The sequence below is a fragment of the Cucumis melo genome, chromosome 5 (genome assembly GCF_025177605.1).
Source record: "Cucumis melo cultivar AY chromosome 5, USDA_Cmelo_AY_1.0, whole genome shotgun sequence".
NCBI classification, from domain to species: Eukaryota; Viridiplantae; Streptophyta; class Magnoliopsida; order Cucurbitales; family Cucurbitaceae; genus Cucumis; species Cucumis melo.
Window position 1 is genome coordinate 20,152,662 of NC_066861.1, and position 17,005 is coordinate 20,169,666.

At 34.3% G+C, this 17,005-nt stretch overlaps 1 protein-coding gene across 5 annotated transcripts; it reads left to right on the forward strand.

Moving 5' to 3' along the window:
- Positions 1-1,248: 1,248 nt before the first annotated feature.
- On the forward strand, positions 1,249-13,160 carry LOC103485905 (uncharacterized). 5 transcript variants are annotated; one of them, XM_051085467.1, is made up of 16 exons: positions 1,249-1,448; positions 1,524-1,615; positions 4,161-4,762; positions 4,847-5,159; positions 6,692-6,838; positions 6,951-7,039; positions 7,130-7,222; positions 8,604-8,730; positions 9,525-9,589; positions 9,668-9,842; positions 10,399-10,590; positions 10,713-10,760; positions 10,966-11,112; positions 11,253-11,335; positions 11,425-11,540; positions 12,849-13,160. In XM_051085467.1, the coding sequence occupies exons 3-16, from the start codon at positions 4,170-4,172 to the stop codon at positions 12,929-12,931; spliced, it is 2,271 nt and encodes a 756-aa protein (XP_050941424.1). In that variant the 5' UTR covers positions 1,249-1,448; positions 1,524-1,615; positions 4,161-4,169; the 3' UTR covers positions 12,932-13,160. The 5 variants fall into 5 exon arrangements, with proteins under 5 accessions (XP_050941424.1, XP_008441904.2, XP_008441905.2 ...); XM_008443683.3 differs by having other exon boundaries at positions 1,254-1,448; positions 4,058-4,762; XM_008443682.3 differs by lacking the exon at positions 1,524-1,615 and having other exon boundaries at positions 1,253-1,448; positions 4,058-4,762.
- The last annotated feature ends 3,845 nt before the right edge of the window (positions 13,161-17,005 follow it).

Sequence of the window (17,005 nt, forward strand, 5' to 3'; positions counted from 1 at the left end):
ATCGGTCCATAAACAATTATCAAACATATTTTCTGTTTCTTTTATTTTTTCAACAAACAAAAAATCAGAAACATTTATCAAATATTATTTCTATTTATTGTTCTCAAGAAAGAAGAAACAGAAAACATGGAACGACATTACCAATCATACTCTTACATTTAACGAAAGTGGAGGGACTAAATGAGTAATTTTTACATTTAAATTAAGAATATATCGACTAAGGGTTCGTTTGGATTGCTTTTGAAAAAAATGTTTTTTTAAGAATACATTTTTTAAAAAACATTTTTTTGTAAAATGAGTTTAACATCTAAACACTTACATGTTTAGTTTGACCTCTTTATAAATGTTTATACGAAAAATTGTGTGAAATTTATTTTATACTAACAAAGTTTATACTTAGGTTAAATTACAATAAAAGACTATAAACATTATGAATTAATTTTATAAAAAAATACACATATTTTGAATCTTTTTTTTAGAAATATATTTTAAAATTAATCTCACATTATCTTTAAATTATTAATTTTTAGTTACTTGAAACTAAACATTAATTTCAATTTTTTGTTTTGTTTTTGACAATTCAATTTTAAAAGCACAAATATCTTGAAATGTAAATACATAACCATAAAGAAAAATAATTGATTTCTAACAACAAAATATACATGAGATAAATAATTTTTCCTATACAATATAATATCAACTAGACAAGAAGATGTGCAATTCAATCACGTTCTTCATTCATTTTCATTACACGAACCGAACGATAATGTTCTTCTTGACGTTCTCATGATTTCTTTCATAGGTGTTAAAATGAAGGAGATTTGACTAAGAGAGGAACATTTACAAATCCCTATGTTTAAATGTATACAAACACACATTAAAAAATATTCAAAGTATTTAAAAAAACAAAAAGAAGAGTAAAAAATAGATAGTAAAAAGGAATAAAAAAATAGAGGAAGAAAAATAGATATTTAAGAGAGATTTCTCATTAAACACCAAATAAACATTTATTCTAAAATTTGGTTGATTGTGATTTCTTTAAAATGATTTATTTCGTAATCTGTTTTTTTAAATTATTTTAATTCAATGCCAAATAACTCAATTTATTTTGAAATGAATTATTTTAAAAATTAAACAGTTTAAAAATTAATGCAAACAAACTCTAAATGACAGGGTCGAGGGACTAAACGAGTACCTTTTAGGAAAGTTGACACTAATTTTTAACCTAAATAAAACTTTGTACTAAAATTTTCACGGACACTCGTCTCGTACTGCTCCGCTTCAAGTTCAACATTTCGTCTTCGTTCTACTAATTTCTCGAATTCCATTTCCATTTGGAACCTTCAAACCTCTCCAAAACTCGTACAAATATCTCGAAACCCATCTTAATGGAATCATCCGTCACATTTCAGCTGTCAGGTCATGTGTCTTGGCTTTGAGTTTTGATGGTACGTCTTTGGGTTTCTGCTACTTTTTTCCGCCGTCTGTATTTCTTTCCGTTTTGACCGAATTCTGTTCTTTAGGTACCCTTTATCGTTTTGTTCGGTATTCAATCACTTGGCGTGCGATTCGTCAGTGGCCCAAATCGAATCGAGTGTGTGTGTGTCTGTCACATGTAGGGTAGTTCGGATTGTGCTTGAGTTGGTTGATTTTTCATGTTTTTTCTATCTTAATAGATGAGTAGGTTGTTCACTTTTGTTTTTCCTTAATGCGACTGTTTCCCTCGTTACTGCCTCAATTGATTGGATTCGCTTTCTTCTTGGTACCCTTTATCGTAATATTTGGTAATCAATTGATGGTTGTGTGTTTCGTGGGTGGCCCAAATTGAACCGAGTATGTGTGTGGTTCTGTCACATAAGTGAGTGTGGACTGTGCATATTTTGTTTGATCTTTGATGTTTTTCTATCGTAGTATATGTGTAAATTGTTCATTTTATTTTTCATTTTCTTGTACTCCTTCATTAATGTGTGCTTTTTTGCTTATTTCTATTCCCATTTGACCGGATTTGGGATGTTGCATTTTTTGCTTCATATGCTGTCTGTAATGGTTTTCTTTGTAATCAATTACTTTGTGCATCATGTATTTGTCTCCATCATATGCATGGGAGTACATACTGTGCATAGATGTTTGTCCATTGTTGTAGATTAGTCAATTGTTCATTTTTTTTCCATTTCTTTTTACCTTTTAGACTTTTAGTTGATGTTTATGTGTATGCATTCCCTTAATGAGTGTGGATAAATGCTAAATGGTGATAGAGGTTGGAGTTCTAATACGTTTTATATGTACTGTGCAATTTGGGGTGGATGTGGAAGGTGATGTGTTAAATGAAATGAATGAGGGAAGTCTCTTTTGGGGTCTTTTGGAACATTTGGGTTGAGAGAAATAAGAGAGCTTCAGTTATGTTTAAGAGTGGTTGGGAGCCCTTATTTCACAAACCTCAACTAAGATGGGAACTTTGAAGGAACTGAGTTAGGTATTATAACTGGTCATAATTATCTTGGACATTATCCTTAGGTAATGCTTTGAAAGCATCAACATACGAGTCCATCCCTTGATCGTTCATGTCAGATCTCCAAACACCCTTTTTTCCAAAAATGCCATAGGGAACATCCTTCTCGTACTAATTTCAGAATCTCCATCACCTACTGGAATGAAAAGTATGAATACATGTAGAATGGACATTCCGTAGGAGGAGAATGGTTAATAACACTGCCAATCAAGTTAGCATTAGATTTCGAAGAAGAATAGTTGACTGGTGTACTGAGAGGAAAAAAGTGCTTGTTGATTCAACTCGTATTCTCGTGACAATATCTCCTAATTTGAAGACGCCTTCAGTCTTCAACTAGATTTTTCCAAAATATCAGCCTTACAACACGAGTTTTCGTGAACTAGAGAGGAATTTCCTTTAGAATAAAAAAAAGGATATGGCTCAGTGTTGTTGAGGTGATGCTGGACATGAGCCTAAGGCGAGAGTGGGAGGGACATTTGTAATTAAAGGTTCATATTGCTTGTCTTACAAAGGTTGTTTGGTTGGCAAATTATCAAAACCTCATTTAAAGCAACAAACTCACTAATAGTAGCATTTGATCACTTGAATTAAAATCAGTAGGCTGTAAAGTATTCATATCTTCATTTCTTTGCATTTGGATTAGAGAATTATGGGTGATGCTTTGTAATCTTTTCAATTTCTTAGGCCCTGTTTATCCATTTGTTTTTCTGATTTTTGGTTTTTGCAAACCAGACTTATAAATAGTTCTTCCACCTATGGACGTGTAATTTATAAAGAAGATGGTGAAGAAGAAAAAATGCTTGTACTGTTAATGACTGTTTGGGGAAGGTGATTTAGTGGTAAAAAGAAAATGTAGCAACTAATGCTATTGTTTGAGTTAATGAAGAGGTTGTGAGCATGACAAAATACAGGAGAGTGCTTCATAGTGTTCTATACACAGGTTACTTCTATTTTAGCATAAATGTAATCCTGAAACTAACATTAGAACATTACAATAAAGGAAGAAAATCGAAGTACTTTTTGGCACTTTGATTAAGGTAGACATTTACTGTTCTATATTTTATAAGTCTTCGTTTAATGCTTGCCAGAAAACTCTTGGATTGCTGCTGCTAACAGTGTATGTGTGCTGGGGTGTTTTTTTTCCTTTCCTGTAGAACTAAGTGTCGATATATTGGGGTTACTTTTTTGGGTTTGCTTTGTACATTCTTTCAAGATGTTGGCTATTCTTATTTTTCTATCTTTGTAAACTTTCAAATTTCAAATGTCAATGGGAAGTTGCCTCTTGCTTGGAAAATTATGCAATATGGGATTATCTTAATTGTGACCATGATGTGGTAATGCAATCTTTTCCATTATCTCTTGTTTATTTGTTTTCATCTTTCCAGGGTTTAAGTGCTTCACTACCATTTAATTTATCATATCCAATCAACAATTCAGTTTGTTATTGATTTGGATTATGTTGTTAAAGTTATGATATAGGTAGAACTAATATATTGAAGAACTGTAAAAGTTGACACCTCAGGTAATTTCCTTTCTGTTTTTGGACAGGTTGTTTATTGGGTTGTTTCTTCATTGATTACAAACTGTAAAAATTCAGTGGTTTGGCTGAATGTGTGGGATTTGATTTCAACCTAAGTAATCAAATTTTTAGAATGCAGAAATGGCTTTAAGAGCAATCTTGGTAAAGAAAAGGCACCTTCTCAGTTCTGAGAATCTGTCTACCAGCTTATACCTAAGGTTCTCCAGATTTGAACACGGGCAAGCATCTCAAGCTGATGATCTACGGAGATTGGGCTGCATTTCTGATCCTCCACCTGTAGCTATTAATGGAGGGTGTGACAGTGGCTTATCTTCAGATAGTCGGAAGGATCTTTTATCCTTTCCAGCTGCAGAATATTTTCGAATTAATCTTATAAAACCTCAAATTTTTGGCCATGGAATTGGAAGAGGAACTTCAGCTTCCTGTATGGGTTTTAGGCATGTCTTACAACTTTCACATTATTCTACAATGGCCACAGCTGGTCAACCTGAATTTGGTGGCGACAATGATAGAAATGAAAAACAAGCGACAAATAGGATTAAAGAGCCGTCACCAGAAGATTGTGATCAAGCAGTTGAAGGTTTGAGTACAGTTAAGGCGCAAGCTAAGCAGATGCAAGAATCCCAGAAGAGTGCTGAATCTTTGTTGAAAAGCATATGGGCAAAGCTTCTAGGAATCGGTCCTGCTTTGAGAGTTCTTGCTTCTATGAGCAGGTTTGTAACTTTTATTCTTTTTGTATCATATTGGATCCAAAGTTTGACCCTCACAGTGCATTGAAAAAATATTGTATCATGTAGGGAAGACTGGGCTAAGAAGCTTCGCCATTGGAAGGATGAATTTAAATCTACAATGCAGCACTATTGGTTAGGTACAAAACTTCTATGGGCTGATGTTAGGATCAGCTCGAGGTTATTGGTAAAACTTGCAAGTGGGAAGGGTCTTTCTCGAAGGGAGAGGCAGCAACTCACTCGCACCACAGCTGATATTTTCAGGCTAGTTCCTTTTGCAGTTTTTATTATAGTTCCGTTCATGGAGTTCTTATTGCCCGTCTTCCTGAAATTATTTCCCAACATGTTACCATCAACCTTCCAGGACAAGATGAAGGAGCAGGTAAATGCTGCAGAACTGGGTGGAGATTGCTAAACATGTTACTCCATCTCGCAGTTCATTGGCTGTTTGTTCTCTGGATATTTGATTTTTGGAACTTAATTCTTGAAACTGAATTCTCCTGCTATTTTTTTTTCTTGTGCTAGTGCTTTAGTTCATTCATTTCTATTGCTTTAGATTGCTGTTTGTATACAAACTACTTTTTCACGAACAAACTAATACAAGAAGTATGTAACTTATGGATGGAAACCTTTTTTTGCCCCTTTCAATTGGAAAAGTTTTTGTAGTCTCTTTGGATGAATGAAATTGTAGTGTCCTATGCCTAGGATTCGGAATTCAGATTTGTCACCAGATGGCCCCAACATTCCTCTGTGACTTGGCCACATTTTCTTGCTTATCTTAAATTGCTTCTAGGCTCAAAGTGAAAGATGGTGATCCCTAGTGTTTTAAAAAAACCCCAGGTGCATGCCTAGGCTCAAAGTGCATGTCTAAAGGGGAAGCTTACAATATAAGGTGTTCTTGGGTGCATTTTGTGAAGCCCCAAGGCTCAAAGCTCTGGGCTTTGGGGCTTTTTTTTTTTTTTTTTTTTTTTTTCTTTTTCTAAATAGTAATAATTAGGTTTTTCCTTCTTTATTAACTAAAAAATCGAGTTTACTAAGCCTAAATGCAAAAATTATTGTGTTCGGGGTCTTTTGTTTTTTCATCTTTCCACTTCAACTATGCTTTCTCTTTTTAATGTAATATTTTTATATGTAATATGCCTCACAAAAAAAGCCTATGCCTTGTGACTAGGCTTCTAAGGGCCATTGCGCCTTAGTGTGCCTTGGGCATTTCAAAACATTGGCTATCCCCACAAACCAACGTGAGTTTTTTACGGTATGCTCTGTCCTTGTTCACATGCATCCTAGGAAAATGTCTAGGTCACTCACCATAGGAGCTTCGAGCTGAGTACTCTTAACTTTGGAGTTCCTATGATTGAACCACTAAAAACGAAAGTGCACTTTGTTGGTATGGGTAGTAATTTTCAATTCTTTTAAGACTTTCTTAAGCATACTTTCATATCCCCAAGATCTCTCTCATTCGGATGTAATTTCAGTTTATTCATATCTCCCTCCTAATCTCGGAGCATTATAGAAATTGTTTCCTATCCCCTACAAAAATAAAACATTGTTTTGTCTCAACTCTATGAACTTGCGATGGTAAAAATTTGTACGATTTGTTTAATGAAAAACAAATAAATTTTTAGTGAGAAAACTTTAGATGATTCTTTGGGGACGGGTTCAAATTTTTTGCTTCATTATGGCCTTCAAGTAGCTTAAAATGTCTCTTTTTATCCTTTTGAATAGAGTTAGTTGTGCGACATTATTTTTCATTCTGACTCTATTACTTGTGGATGGATGGAGTTGGAAGATTTTAAATGTAGCTCTTGCATCTGATGCTCTTCCTTCTATTGGATGAGATAGTTTATAGATCTCTGTTATATGCTTTCTCTCTCTCTTGACAGAATAGGTCTGATTCTAGTTTCCATCTTTCAGGAGGCATTGAAAAGAAGGCTAAATGCTAGAATAGAATATGCCAAATTTCTTCAGGATACTGTAAAGGAAATGGCCAAAGAAGTCCAAAACTCCAGAAGTGGAGAAATTAAAAAGACAGCTGAAGATCTCGATGAATTCATGACTAAGGCAAGTAGATTTTATCCTCCATTCCTGCTGTGTTTGTTAATTTAATTTTACCAGTTGTCTACCACAGCTGATGCATCTTGCTCAATGGGGGTGTTATATTATGTTTATATAGGTCAGAAAGGGTGCTAGTGTTAACAATGAGGAAATTTTGGGATTTGCCAAGTTATTCAACGATGAGCTTACTTTGGATAACATAAGCAGGTCCAGTTTTTATTTATTATCCAAGTTTTTTTATCTTTTAGCTTGAATTTTTTCAAATATCTCTCCAGTGAACCTCCATTCATTTGACAGGCCTCGTTTGGTGAATATGTGCAAATACATGGGTATCAGTCCATTTGGCACTGATGCATATTTGCGTTTTATGCTGAGGAAGAGACTGCAAGAGTAAGTCCCTTACGAACATGACATGCACAATTCCATTCTCTTGTGCATTTTATCATTCAGGATTTAAAGTTTTCAGCTTTGATACATGCATGTGTATATATATTGCAGCTTCTATGTGCTTGGTTTTTCTATGTCTGCTGCTTTCTCTATACTAATTATGATGTCCTTGTTTCAAGTTTTGTTCCACATTTATTTTGAAAAATGAGAAACATATGGTTTCATCAACGATGAGGAAATTTCCTTTCAGCCACGTGAGTAGTTTTATGTAAGCAATTGTGGTTGTTCAAGTTGTGGCCTTTGGTGATATTAAATTTCTTGTTGTAAGAGTTGGAATCTATGGAATGTGCCTAGAGGATGTTAAGAAGTTCCATGATTTATCCAGTGGAATATGCCCAGAGGATGCTTAAACATCAGGTACCCAACTCTCAGTTAATTAGGAATTCATAGCTGGCAACAGATCAGAACCTGGCCTGATCTTGCTGGAGAAAGTTGTTTGAAGCCTTAAGTTTGTTTTAGCTCTTCCTTCTAACAGTAAAGATGTTATGCTTGAATCGCTCTGTGCCCAAGTTTTTAGGATGAAATCCAAGATCCTCTGTCCAACCATATTTAGCAAATCCTTTCGGAGTTAAATGAAAGGTACTGTATCTTTGATAACAGTTCCCAGTGTGGGAAGAAGTGTGAGAGGAAGCTAAATGGTTGGCCTTATTTCAGAGTTCAGAGTACTCTTACATCCTGTTCTTTGTAACGGCTATATGAATTGTATCTTCGCTAATTTAGGTTTTTTTTAATGTATTTTTAATAGCTTAGCGTGGATTTCTTTTATCCCTCTCTTTATGTAAATTCTTTCTTTTAACATGATTCAGTTTCTCAAGAAAGGAGTAACTCAAAATATCAGAACCCACAAATTGTTCTAAAAGTAAATATAGTGTCCTATTTTTCCATCAAGAAGGTTTAAAAATACAAACAAGAGAGTCTATGTAAGACATTTGGATAAGACACGTATGGTTCTTGATTTTATATGAGTACGGGACACTGTGCCCAACCCCCTCAAAGGAGTCATAGTTCATAAGAATAAGATCGGATTGTAAACAAAATCTGATTGAGATTTTCTATAAACGTAACGACTTTGAGTGTTACTTTTTCACTCTGTGTGAATTGTTTCATTAATTAATTTGTGCTAATTTAGTGTCTTCTCTTTTGTCTCTGTGGTCAACCATATTTCTTTACTAGAGAGGTTGCATCTGATGAAATTTATTGATACATTAGAAGTGTTCTCTTCTTTACAAAAGGTTGGGTGGGAGATGCCAAAAGCAACGAGAAGTCATATTTTTTTTGTAGTTGGAAAATTTTCTTTAAAGCACGGGTTCCTTTATATTTGCAGGATTAAGAATGATGATAGGATGATTCAGTCAGAGGGGGTGGAATCTCTTTCAGAAGCGGAGCTTCGACAAGCCTGCAGAGAAAGAGGTTTACTTGGATTGCTTTCGGTTGAGGAAATGAGACAACAGGTCCTCTTTTCTTTTTTATATATCAATTGTTCTAAATGAATTGCCTTTTTCTTCTAGAATCATTGTTAAATGATTGATGATCGATTGATCCAAAAGTTTAAGCTTTAGTAAAGGTAAATTAATATTATATCAACTGTTTTAAAACTCCACTCACCTAAAAAGCATAGACATGGGTACGACACGACATGTACACGACAACACATCATATTTTAAAAGTCTAGGATTTGACAAAACAAAGACACATTAAAATATACATTTTTTCTTCAAAATATATACTCTTTTTATATATAAACAAAATTAAAAGTAAACAGATTGGTGCATTTATATGCTTAGAAAACTTAACTTACTGTATTTCATGCTCAAAAGTTACTTTTATTGTCATATATGTGTTTTTCTACTTTACCCAACAAGTGTTCTATGTCCAACATATTTGTTGCACCAACAAGTGTTCGTCTTCAATACCTGTTTGACGCAGTTGGAGTGTCCAAGTGTTTGACACATGTTGGATGTGGACATGCTAGCCAAACTAAAGTGTTCATGCTTCTTAGCCCTTCACTTGTGGTAAATAGAGGGGCATGGTCTTGATAAAGAACTAAAGAAGTTATGTGTTTAATCCATGGTGGCCACTTACCTAAGATTCAATACGTTTCCTTTACATTCAAATGCGTTATTTGGTTGTCAAAGAAGTATCTGTAAAACTTGCATTTCTGCTGTAATATTATTTTCTTTTAGGGATGGATATAAAGGAAAAATGTCTTGTAGTTCTGACGTAAAGTTTTGATTATTTCCTGTAGCTGCGTGATTGGCTGGATTTATCGCTCAACTACTCTGTACCATCTTCGCTTCTAATTCTTTCTAGGTAACTAAATACTTTCTGCAGCTTCTTTTTGTAATAGTAAGACGTTGAAATATGTCTTCTGATTGGTAACCAATGCAGAGCCTTCTCTGTGTCTGGAAAGGTGAGACCAGAGGAAGTTGTACAAGCAACTCTTTCCTCCCTGCCGGATGAGGTCGTGGATACCGTAGGGGTGACATCTTTGCCATCTGAAGATACTGTTTCAGAAAGAAGAAGGAAGTTGGAGTTCCTAGAAATGCAAGAAGAGATGATAAAGGTTTTCTTTTACTTATATATATATATATATATTGTTGTGTGTATGGAGGGGGACTGGGGGGCTTCCTTATTATTACAAGTAATTATTATTATAAGAAAATTTCTGGGAGAATGGGAGAAGGGGAGTTACCAATTTGGTTTGAGTCAGGTCAATGTTTCCCTTCATCCCTATGTGAGCTTACAGTTAGAACTGGGCGATTTTAATAATGTAAGCCGATTGCTGATGCTGACTTAGTATAAAATCAAGTTTACTAAACTAATTGTCTGAAATATACAAATACAAAAATATAGATTATGGACAATAAGCCTGAAATAGAACTTCCAAAATGCCTTCTTTATGCCCCAAGTTCTATTAATTATTTTCATGAGCCAAATTTTTGATGTACTTAAATCGCTGATTCTGTATGAGTTCAGTTCCCCTAAAAGGTCAAACTGCATGTTCTTTTCTACCAAGATGATCTAGGTTTCTAATTCTTGTTCTATTGAACTAGTCGTTTCAAAAAGGTTCATGGCATTTAGATGTTCTTCATAATATATAGATGTATATATATGTATAGGAGGAGGAGGAAGAAGAAGAAGAGGAGCTGGCTAAGATGCAAGAAACTGCTGGTAGTCAAAGGGATGTAGCACTAGAAGAGATGACAAGTCCAACTATTGGAGAAGAACCCAAAGAGAAAACAAAAACAATGGAGAAACAAGAGCAACTATGTGAACTCAGTCGTGCATTGGCAGTTTTAGCATCTGCTTCTGTAAGAATTGACAATAATTTGTGTTTTGAAGGACTAACATTGTCACTCACGTCCTTCTTATTTACATTTACACATGATGTTGACTTAACTTGCTTTGTTCCACTCTTGTTATTCATATATAGTCGGTCAGCAGAGAACGTGAGGAGTTCTTACAACTAGTAAAGAAAGAGGTATAAATTATTCCATCTTGATGTGTACTGCAAATTGACCTAACAAACATAACTGTACGTAGGTTGGTGATTTTTATTTTTTATTTTTTGTCTCCAAGACAGCTAAAAGATCTTCAGGACCCAAAAAAATGTATTTGGATCTGGAAAACCCTAGTACATGACTAATTGGTCGGTGCTTTTTTCTTGCTATTGTGTTCCTTTACAGATAGACCTGTACAACAGCATGGTCAAGAAAGAGGGTAAAGATGGTGAAGAAGAAGCACGAAGGGCTTACAAAGCTGCAAGGCAGGATACTGACCAGGCTGCGGAATTGACTTTAGGTCGCAAGGTTTCCTCAGCACTTATTAACAGGGTAACATGAGTCTTCATCATAACTGTATTTAATGAGTTTATTTTGATGCTAACCAAACCCATAGTTGATTTACCTGTCTCTGATCTCTACCATGTCTTCTCTGCAACTTGGAAAACTCACAATATTGATGATGTCTTCAGATTGATACGATGCTTCATAAGCTTGAAAAGGAAATTGATGATGTTGATGCTGAAATTGGGGACCGTTGGCGATTGCTGGACAGGTTTTATAGCTGTCACTTTCTAATTTGATGTGAATCCCACTTTGGGCAAATCATGCGGGTATAACTGTCTATATGGTACTTCTCTGCAGGGATTATGATGGAAAAGTGACAGCTGAGGAGGTTGCATCTGCTGCTATGTATCTCAAGGACACCTTGGGCAAGGAGGGCATTCAGGAAATTATCAGCAATCTCTCCAAGGATAGAGGTAAGCAATGTTGCATCGTCTTACCCTTCTATCTCTGTTTTTTGTCCTCGATATGTGTGGAATTGTTTAACCCAGGGGTGCTTTGTCGGTTAGAGTTGGGAATGTTTGGAGACACTTTACGGGGTCTTAGGGTTCAAACCCTAGTTGAAATCTGTGGCTCTTTGATAGAGAATCTGAAAATTGAAATTTAAAAATTGAAAACGGAAGATTAAATGAAAGCAAAGGTGCATTTTATGTTTTCAAAAATATGTTTGGTAGCTTTGACGAAAAAAATCAATGTGTTTGATAGCAGATTCATTAAGTTGTTATTTAAACAACTGTAAACTATTTGTAGTTGCCCAATTAATATTAGTGGACAATAAATGATTGTTAGTTTATTTATCATGTTTTATGTTAAAAAGATTCTAATTATTATTTTGTAAATATTATACAATTTATAGGATAAATTGAAAATTTAGTACCTGTAGTTTGGAGGAAGTTAAACTACACCATATGATTTATAAGTAAAATTTAGTCCCAATCATTTGATAAAAGCCTTATAAATAGTCTTTGTGGTAGGGATTATTTAAGAGGATTTTAACAAACCACAGGGACAAGTCTAACTTTTAAAACCATACGAACTCCTTTCTATAACAAAAAAACCACACTAAAACCTAGCTTTTATCCCGACCATTGGGACAAAAATTGGAATTTCACCTAATTTATAATACTTTACATAGTACAAACTGAGTTTATAACATGGTGTATTGTATCTAAATATTTTTATCTTTAATTAATATAGTTATGCATTTAAAATTTTAAACTTCAATTTCCAAAAACAATGAAAACATAGAAATGTTGTCTTTTTGAATTTGCACTGTTAAACAGAATATGAGAACAGTTTTAGAAATAAAATTTGGGTTATTTGTCAAACACATTTGTTGGAAACTCGATAAATCTGAAAACATTAAACAAAGTCCAATTGACCAAATGTGTTCTTAATAACTTAAAATCTTTGTTGGAGTTACCCTTAAAGAGGACAAAGCCTCACTTGGAATCAGAAAGGTGGGGGCAGCCATGAGGCTAATCTAAATTCTAAGAAGTGGAGGCCCATGATATACTCAGTAACCCTACGAAAGCGATACACCAAAGATGTCATGAATCATGATTGTGAATTAACTTTAAGCTTCACCTAATGAAGGAGAAATAATTCCTAATGGTTACAATAGACCAAATCCCACCTTTTTTGGCCATCTGATTTTTTACGTCTTAGTATTTTCATTACTGAATCTCTCATGTAGCTACTTTCTCCTTTTTTCCATTTTACAGAAGGCAAGATACTTGTTGAGGACATTGTTAAGTTTGGAAGTGCAACAGAAGACGGGGATGCATCTGAAGCAGGGAAGTCATAAAGGAAATGCATCGTGTTACCTCAAGGTCCAATGCATCTTTCTGCTTTGGTTGGCTGTCGGAAAGTATATATTGTTTGCTCTTTTTAAAATTTTGAAGCATTAGTTTCAGCGTCCATGAGATTGGTTTTTGCCCCATTAGTTCAATGACAATGATACAACTGCAATGAAAATCACAATAGCTAAGAAATTCTTTTTGAATGCAATAATATGAACGGTCACATTTTCTATCGTTCTTTTTTCAAATATATATGATTGATTCAAAGATTCTTGTCAAAAGGACAATATTAGCAGGGCCATTGCCCCCTGAAAATCTTTGAGATGCATGCGAGTTTGCTCATACACAAATAATGTGTATGGAATCAAAAACTATAATATTGAATATAGTGTTCTCTTAATTTCTCTATTTGGATAGTTAGATATTCATGTTTCATACCCTCGCCAGAGGGACCTTTAATATGCCTCATGGGGGGGTCACTTTCTATGGCTTGTTGGGGCGTGCGACCTTTATGGATCTTGTGAGGTGAGCGGTAGGCTTCCATTTCAAAGACTTTCTTTTTATAACTATTCTATTTATGAAGAGAGATGTCCAGGGGTGTAATCATGGACCTTATGGGGTGAGCTGTTGCGTGTTTCTGATAAATTGTATATAAATTACTTCTATATTGGATATTAACGTGGTAGGATTTATAGTTACAAAATAATATTATATTAACCTCTAGATAAAATCTCAAATTTTGGATTTTTTTTTGCGTGAAATCAAACTGTTACAATATCCTTTTCCTTGTTGGATATGACCCATTAGAGTACTTGTTCTTTGTACATAAACTCTTGTGACGGTTTTGCCTGGCTTCCGTGATTCTCACTTCTAAGATAAATTCTCATTGGTGCCTAGGAAGATGATGGATCATTTCCCTGATGATTTCATAATGGTTCCTTATAATGACGATAATAAAAATAATAGAAAATATGATTCATTTTTACTGAAGCGAGGACATAGTATCTACATAAGAAAGGACGAATTACAACAATTTGTCATGAATATCTTAGGACTTGTCATAAAGAGTAGGCTCACATTCCATGATTATATCTTGCTACTTTATGTATATTATTTGATAGATATTCATTTTTGAAAATGCCAAAAGCTTTGGCCTTTATCATTTGACACTATAAAAAGAGGAAGACTTATTCTACCTTCCTATTTAATTTGGAGTTCAGCCTAGATTAAGGGATTTGGACATGTGGCTTTCTAAAGCTTAGAGGAACAAATTGGGCACAGAGCCTAGCCCAATGATAGGAGGCCTTGACGGTGCAAGACTCACACTTAGTTAGGTCATGACCTTTCTTTGGACCTTACTCATGTAGGCCTAACAAACATTAGGGTTTTGGTCTTGCTCATGTTAAAAATGGTTCAGCGCTTAATTGGGTTATAAAGTTTGGAGTATCTTGGGTACCGTTTTTTCGACTTAAATATAGTCTGTTTTTCTAGTGACTAATATCTTTTTTGAAATACTCTTATTCACTAATTTTTTTTTTAGAAAGCACATGTATTATTGGAAAAAAGCAAGGTTTATGATTTGCTTCTGAATTAGGCATTTTCCTTTTCTCTTTTAACTTTTTGTTTAATCTTTCAATTGTGTAAATATTTTATTTCAAAATTTTAACATTCACTTGTGATGTCAACTTAGATCATTCACTTATATTTTACAATTTTTACGTGTAAACATTGTATATATTTGAGGTAGACAACGTATTTTTATTTGCCATAAACCATAAAATTATAATATACTTTCACGATGATAGAATGTATGAGTGTCATATGCACAAAAAAGTGGGTCATCAAGGGGTTCTTGGATTTTCTACGACATCTTATGTCAAATTGCACGTTATGGTTTATTATACATGCATGTTGGTGCTGAAAATGAGATCAAAGTTTCACATTGGCTAAATAAATGATGAACATAAATATGTAAGGGTGGACAATTATTATCAATGCATTTGGGTAAAGCCAAAAGCAAATCCATGAGGCTTTTACATTTGAAGTGGACAATATCATACAATTATGAAGATATATGGAGGTCCCTTGTCCATAACAAGTGATAGTAGAGCGGCACCAAACCTTGACTTAGCTATATTGGAAGAATATTCCTCAAATGTTAAACAAAGAAAAGAAGAGAAAAACTTTGGAAAATGTAGTTATGGTGCTTTCCATTCGTGGTTTGGCACTAGAGGTGGTAGTCCATATTTAACGACCCAACTATTATAAAACTAGCTTAGATCATTACTTTAACATAAAGATACTTTAAAGTTCAAACCAAAACAAATCAAAGAAAAACTTCGAGTTCATAAGAGACCAAATCAAATAGTTAAAATACAAAAAACTACAAAATTCTATTCCAAAAATGAATATCCAAAAAATTTAGTTCGATCCCCATTTCAAATAAACATAAAAATACAAAACTTGAAAGCAAGCAAAACATTAAGTGGAAGCATTTGAAAGGTTTCCATATGGCATTCACGAGTTTTTCTTGTCCCTCGTTGTTGAAGGCAATGATATTCTTAATTCTCATTACACTCGAACTCAGGGTTGTTTATGATAGAGATTAAACGAGCATGGCAGAAGAAAGACCGAAATTCTACCTTAATTACAATTAATTAACAAGAAAGCCTAAACCAGAATAAGTTTAAAAATAGGTTTTTTAAGAAAAACTTACGTTTGTACCTCCGATTGATGCGTGAATTACTACTACGATTGACCTACTATCCTCTGGACTTAGAATCGGGTTGTGGGATCCGTTGGATGAAGGAAACCGGAAGAAAGAAAGAAGATGGAAATTATATGGAAAAGGGTTGAGTTTTAGTTTTGATTTTAGAAAACCAAATGTGAAATTCAGTAGCCTAATTTTTGTTTTAGAAAAAACCAACCTTTTCCATAAGGTCCCAAGAGCCCAATTTATAGAGAATTCACATGCAAGGATGCATGTGTATGCAAACTCATGGACCAATAACACATAACCCATTAACCATTTGTGGGCTTAATGTCTTCATAGTGTGCTAACACCTAGCCCACTATAGTTAGTGGGATTATCCAACAAAATATTGGATTTTTCCACTAACTTTGGTCAAAAGCTAAAATTGTCATTTGGTCAAAGTTAAACTTTGACTTTACAAACCAAAAAGTCAAAATTTTGACTTTTTTCAATTTTGTCCGTCTTGACTAATTTCGACATCTAGAGCATGAAACCACATTAATTTTCTCAAGATTCAAATCACATTTGAATATATTGTCGATCAAAGTTTGACTTTTCAAAGTAAAAAAGTCAACATTTTGACTTTTTACAACTTTGTCTATCTCCATCATTTTCGAGCTTCTGAGTATGAATCCGCATTCATATTTTTAATATTTAGATATCATTTAAACATAAATTTCTACCTCTAAACTGAAATCCGATGACTATATCACATATACTTGTCAGTTTCTCTCTCCTTGCAGAATTTGAACAATTCGACTCATTCCATCATATTGTTCTAAGTTTATTCCATATGAGCTAGCAGGGGAACCTAATGGACTTATAGATAATGGGCTCCAATGATCCGAGATTAACTAGCTAAACTCTTTTAGATCGAGCTAATCAACATTCCTTAACAATAAGTCATTCCACTGAAGTCTCGTAGTTGCACTCCCCTCACTATAGATATATTTGTGTCCATTTAATATAATCATGATAAGAAAATTAATCTTTTCCAGGGTGTCCGTAAGCTCAGCTGGGTCAAAATACTGTTTTACTTATGAGACTACATCTTGCTCCTTAAGTCCTACTGATCCACTATTGAACAATTAGTTTAAGGTCTAACCTACAAACCGAATCTCTCTCGAGATAATGAGAGGGTGGGGCCCCTTGTTCAAGACTTGGATTAAGTCCTTAAGGGAACAACCTATCTACTAACTCTAAAATGGGTAGGAGTGAACTCCATCTTGCACTCTATGCTCCAACCTATCCACCCGATCTTACCCCTGAAATGGGAGACTTATTGGGCCAATGCTAATGAGTTGTCCTCACCTATGCAGATCTAAGG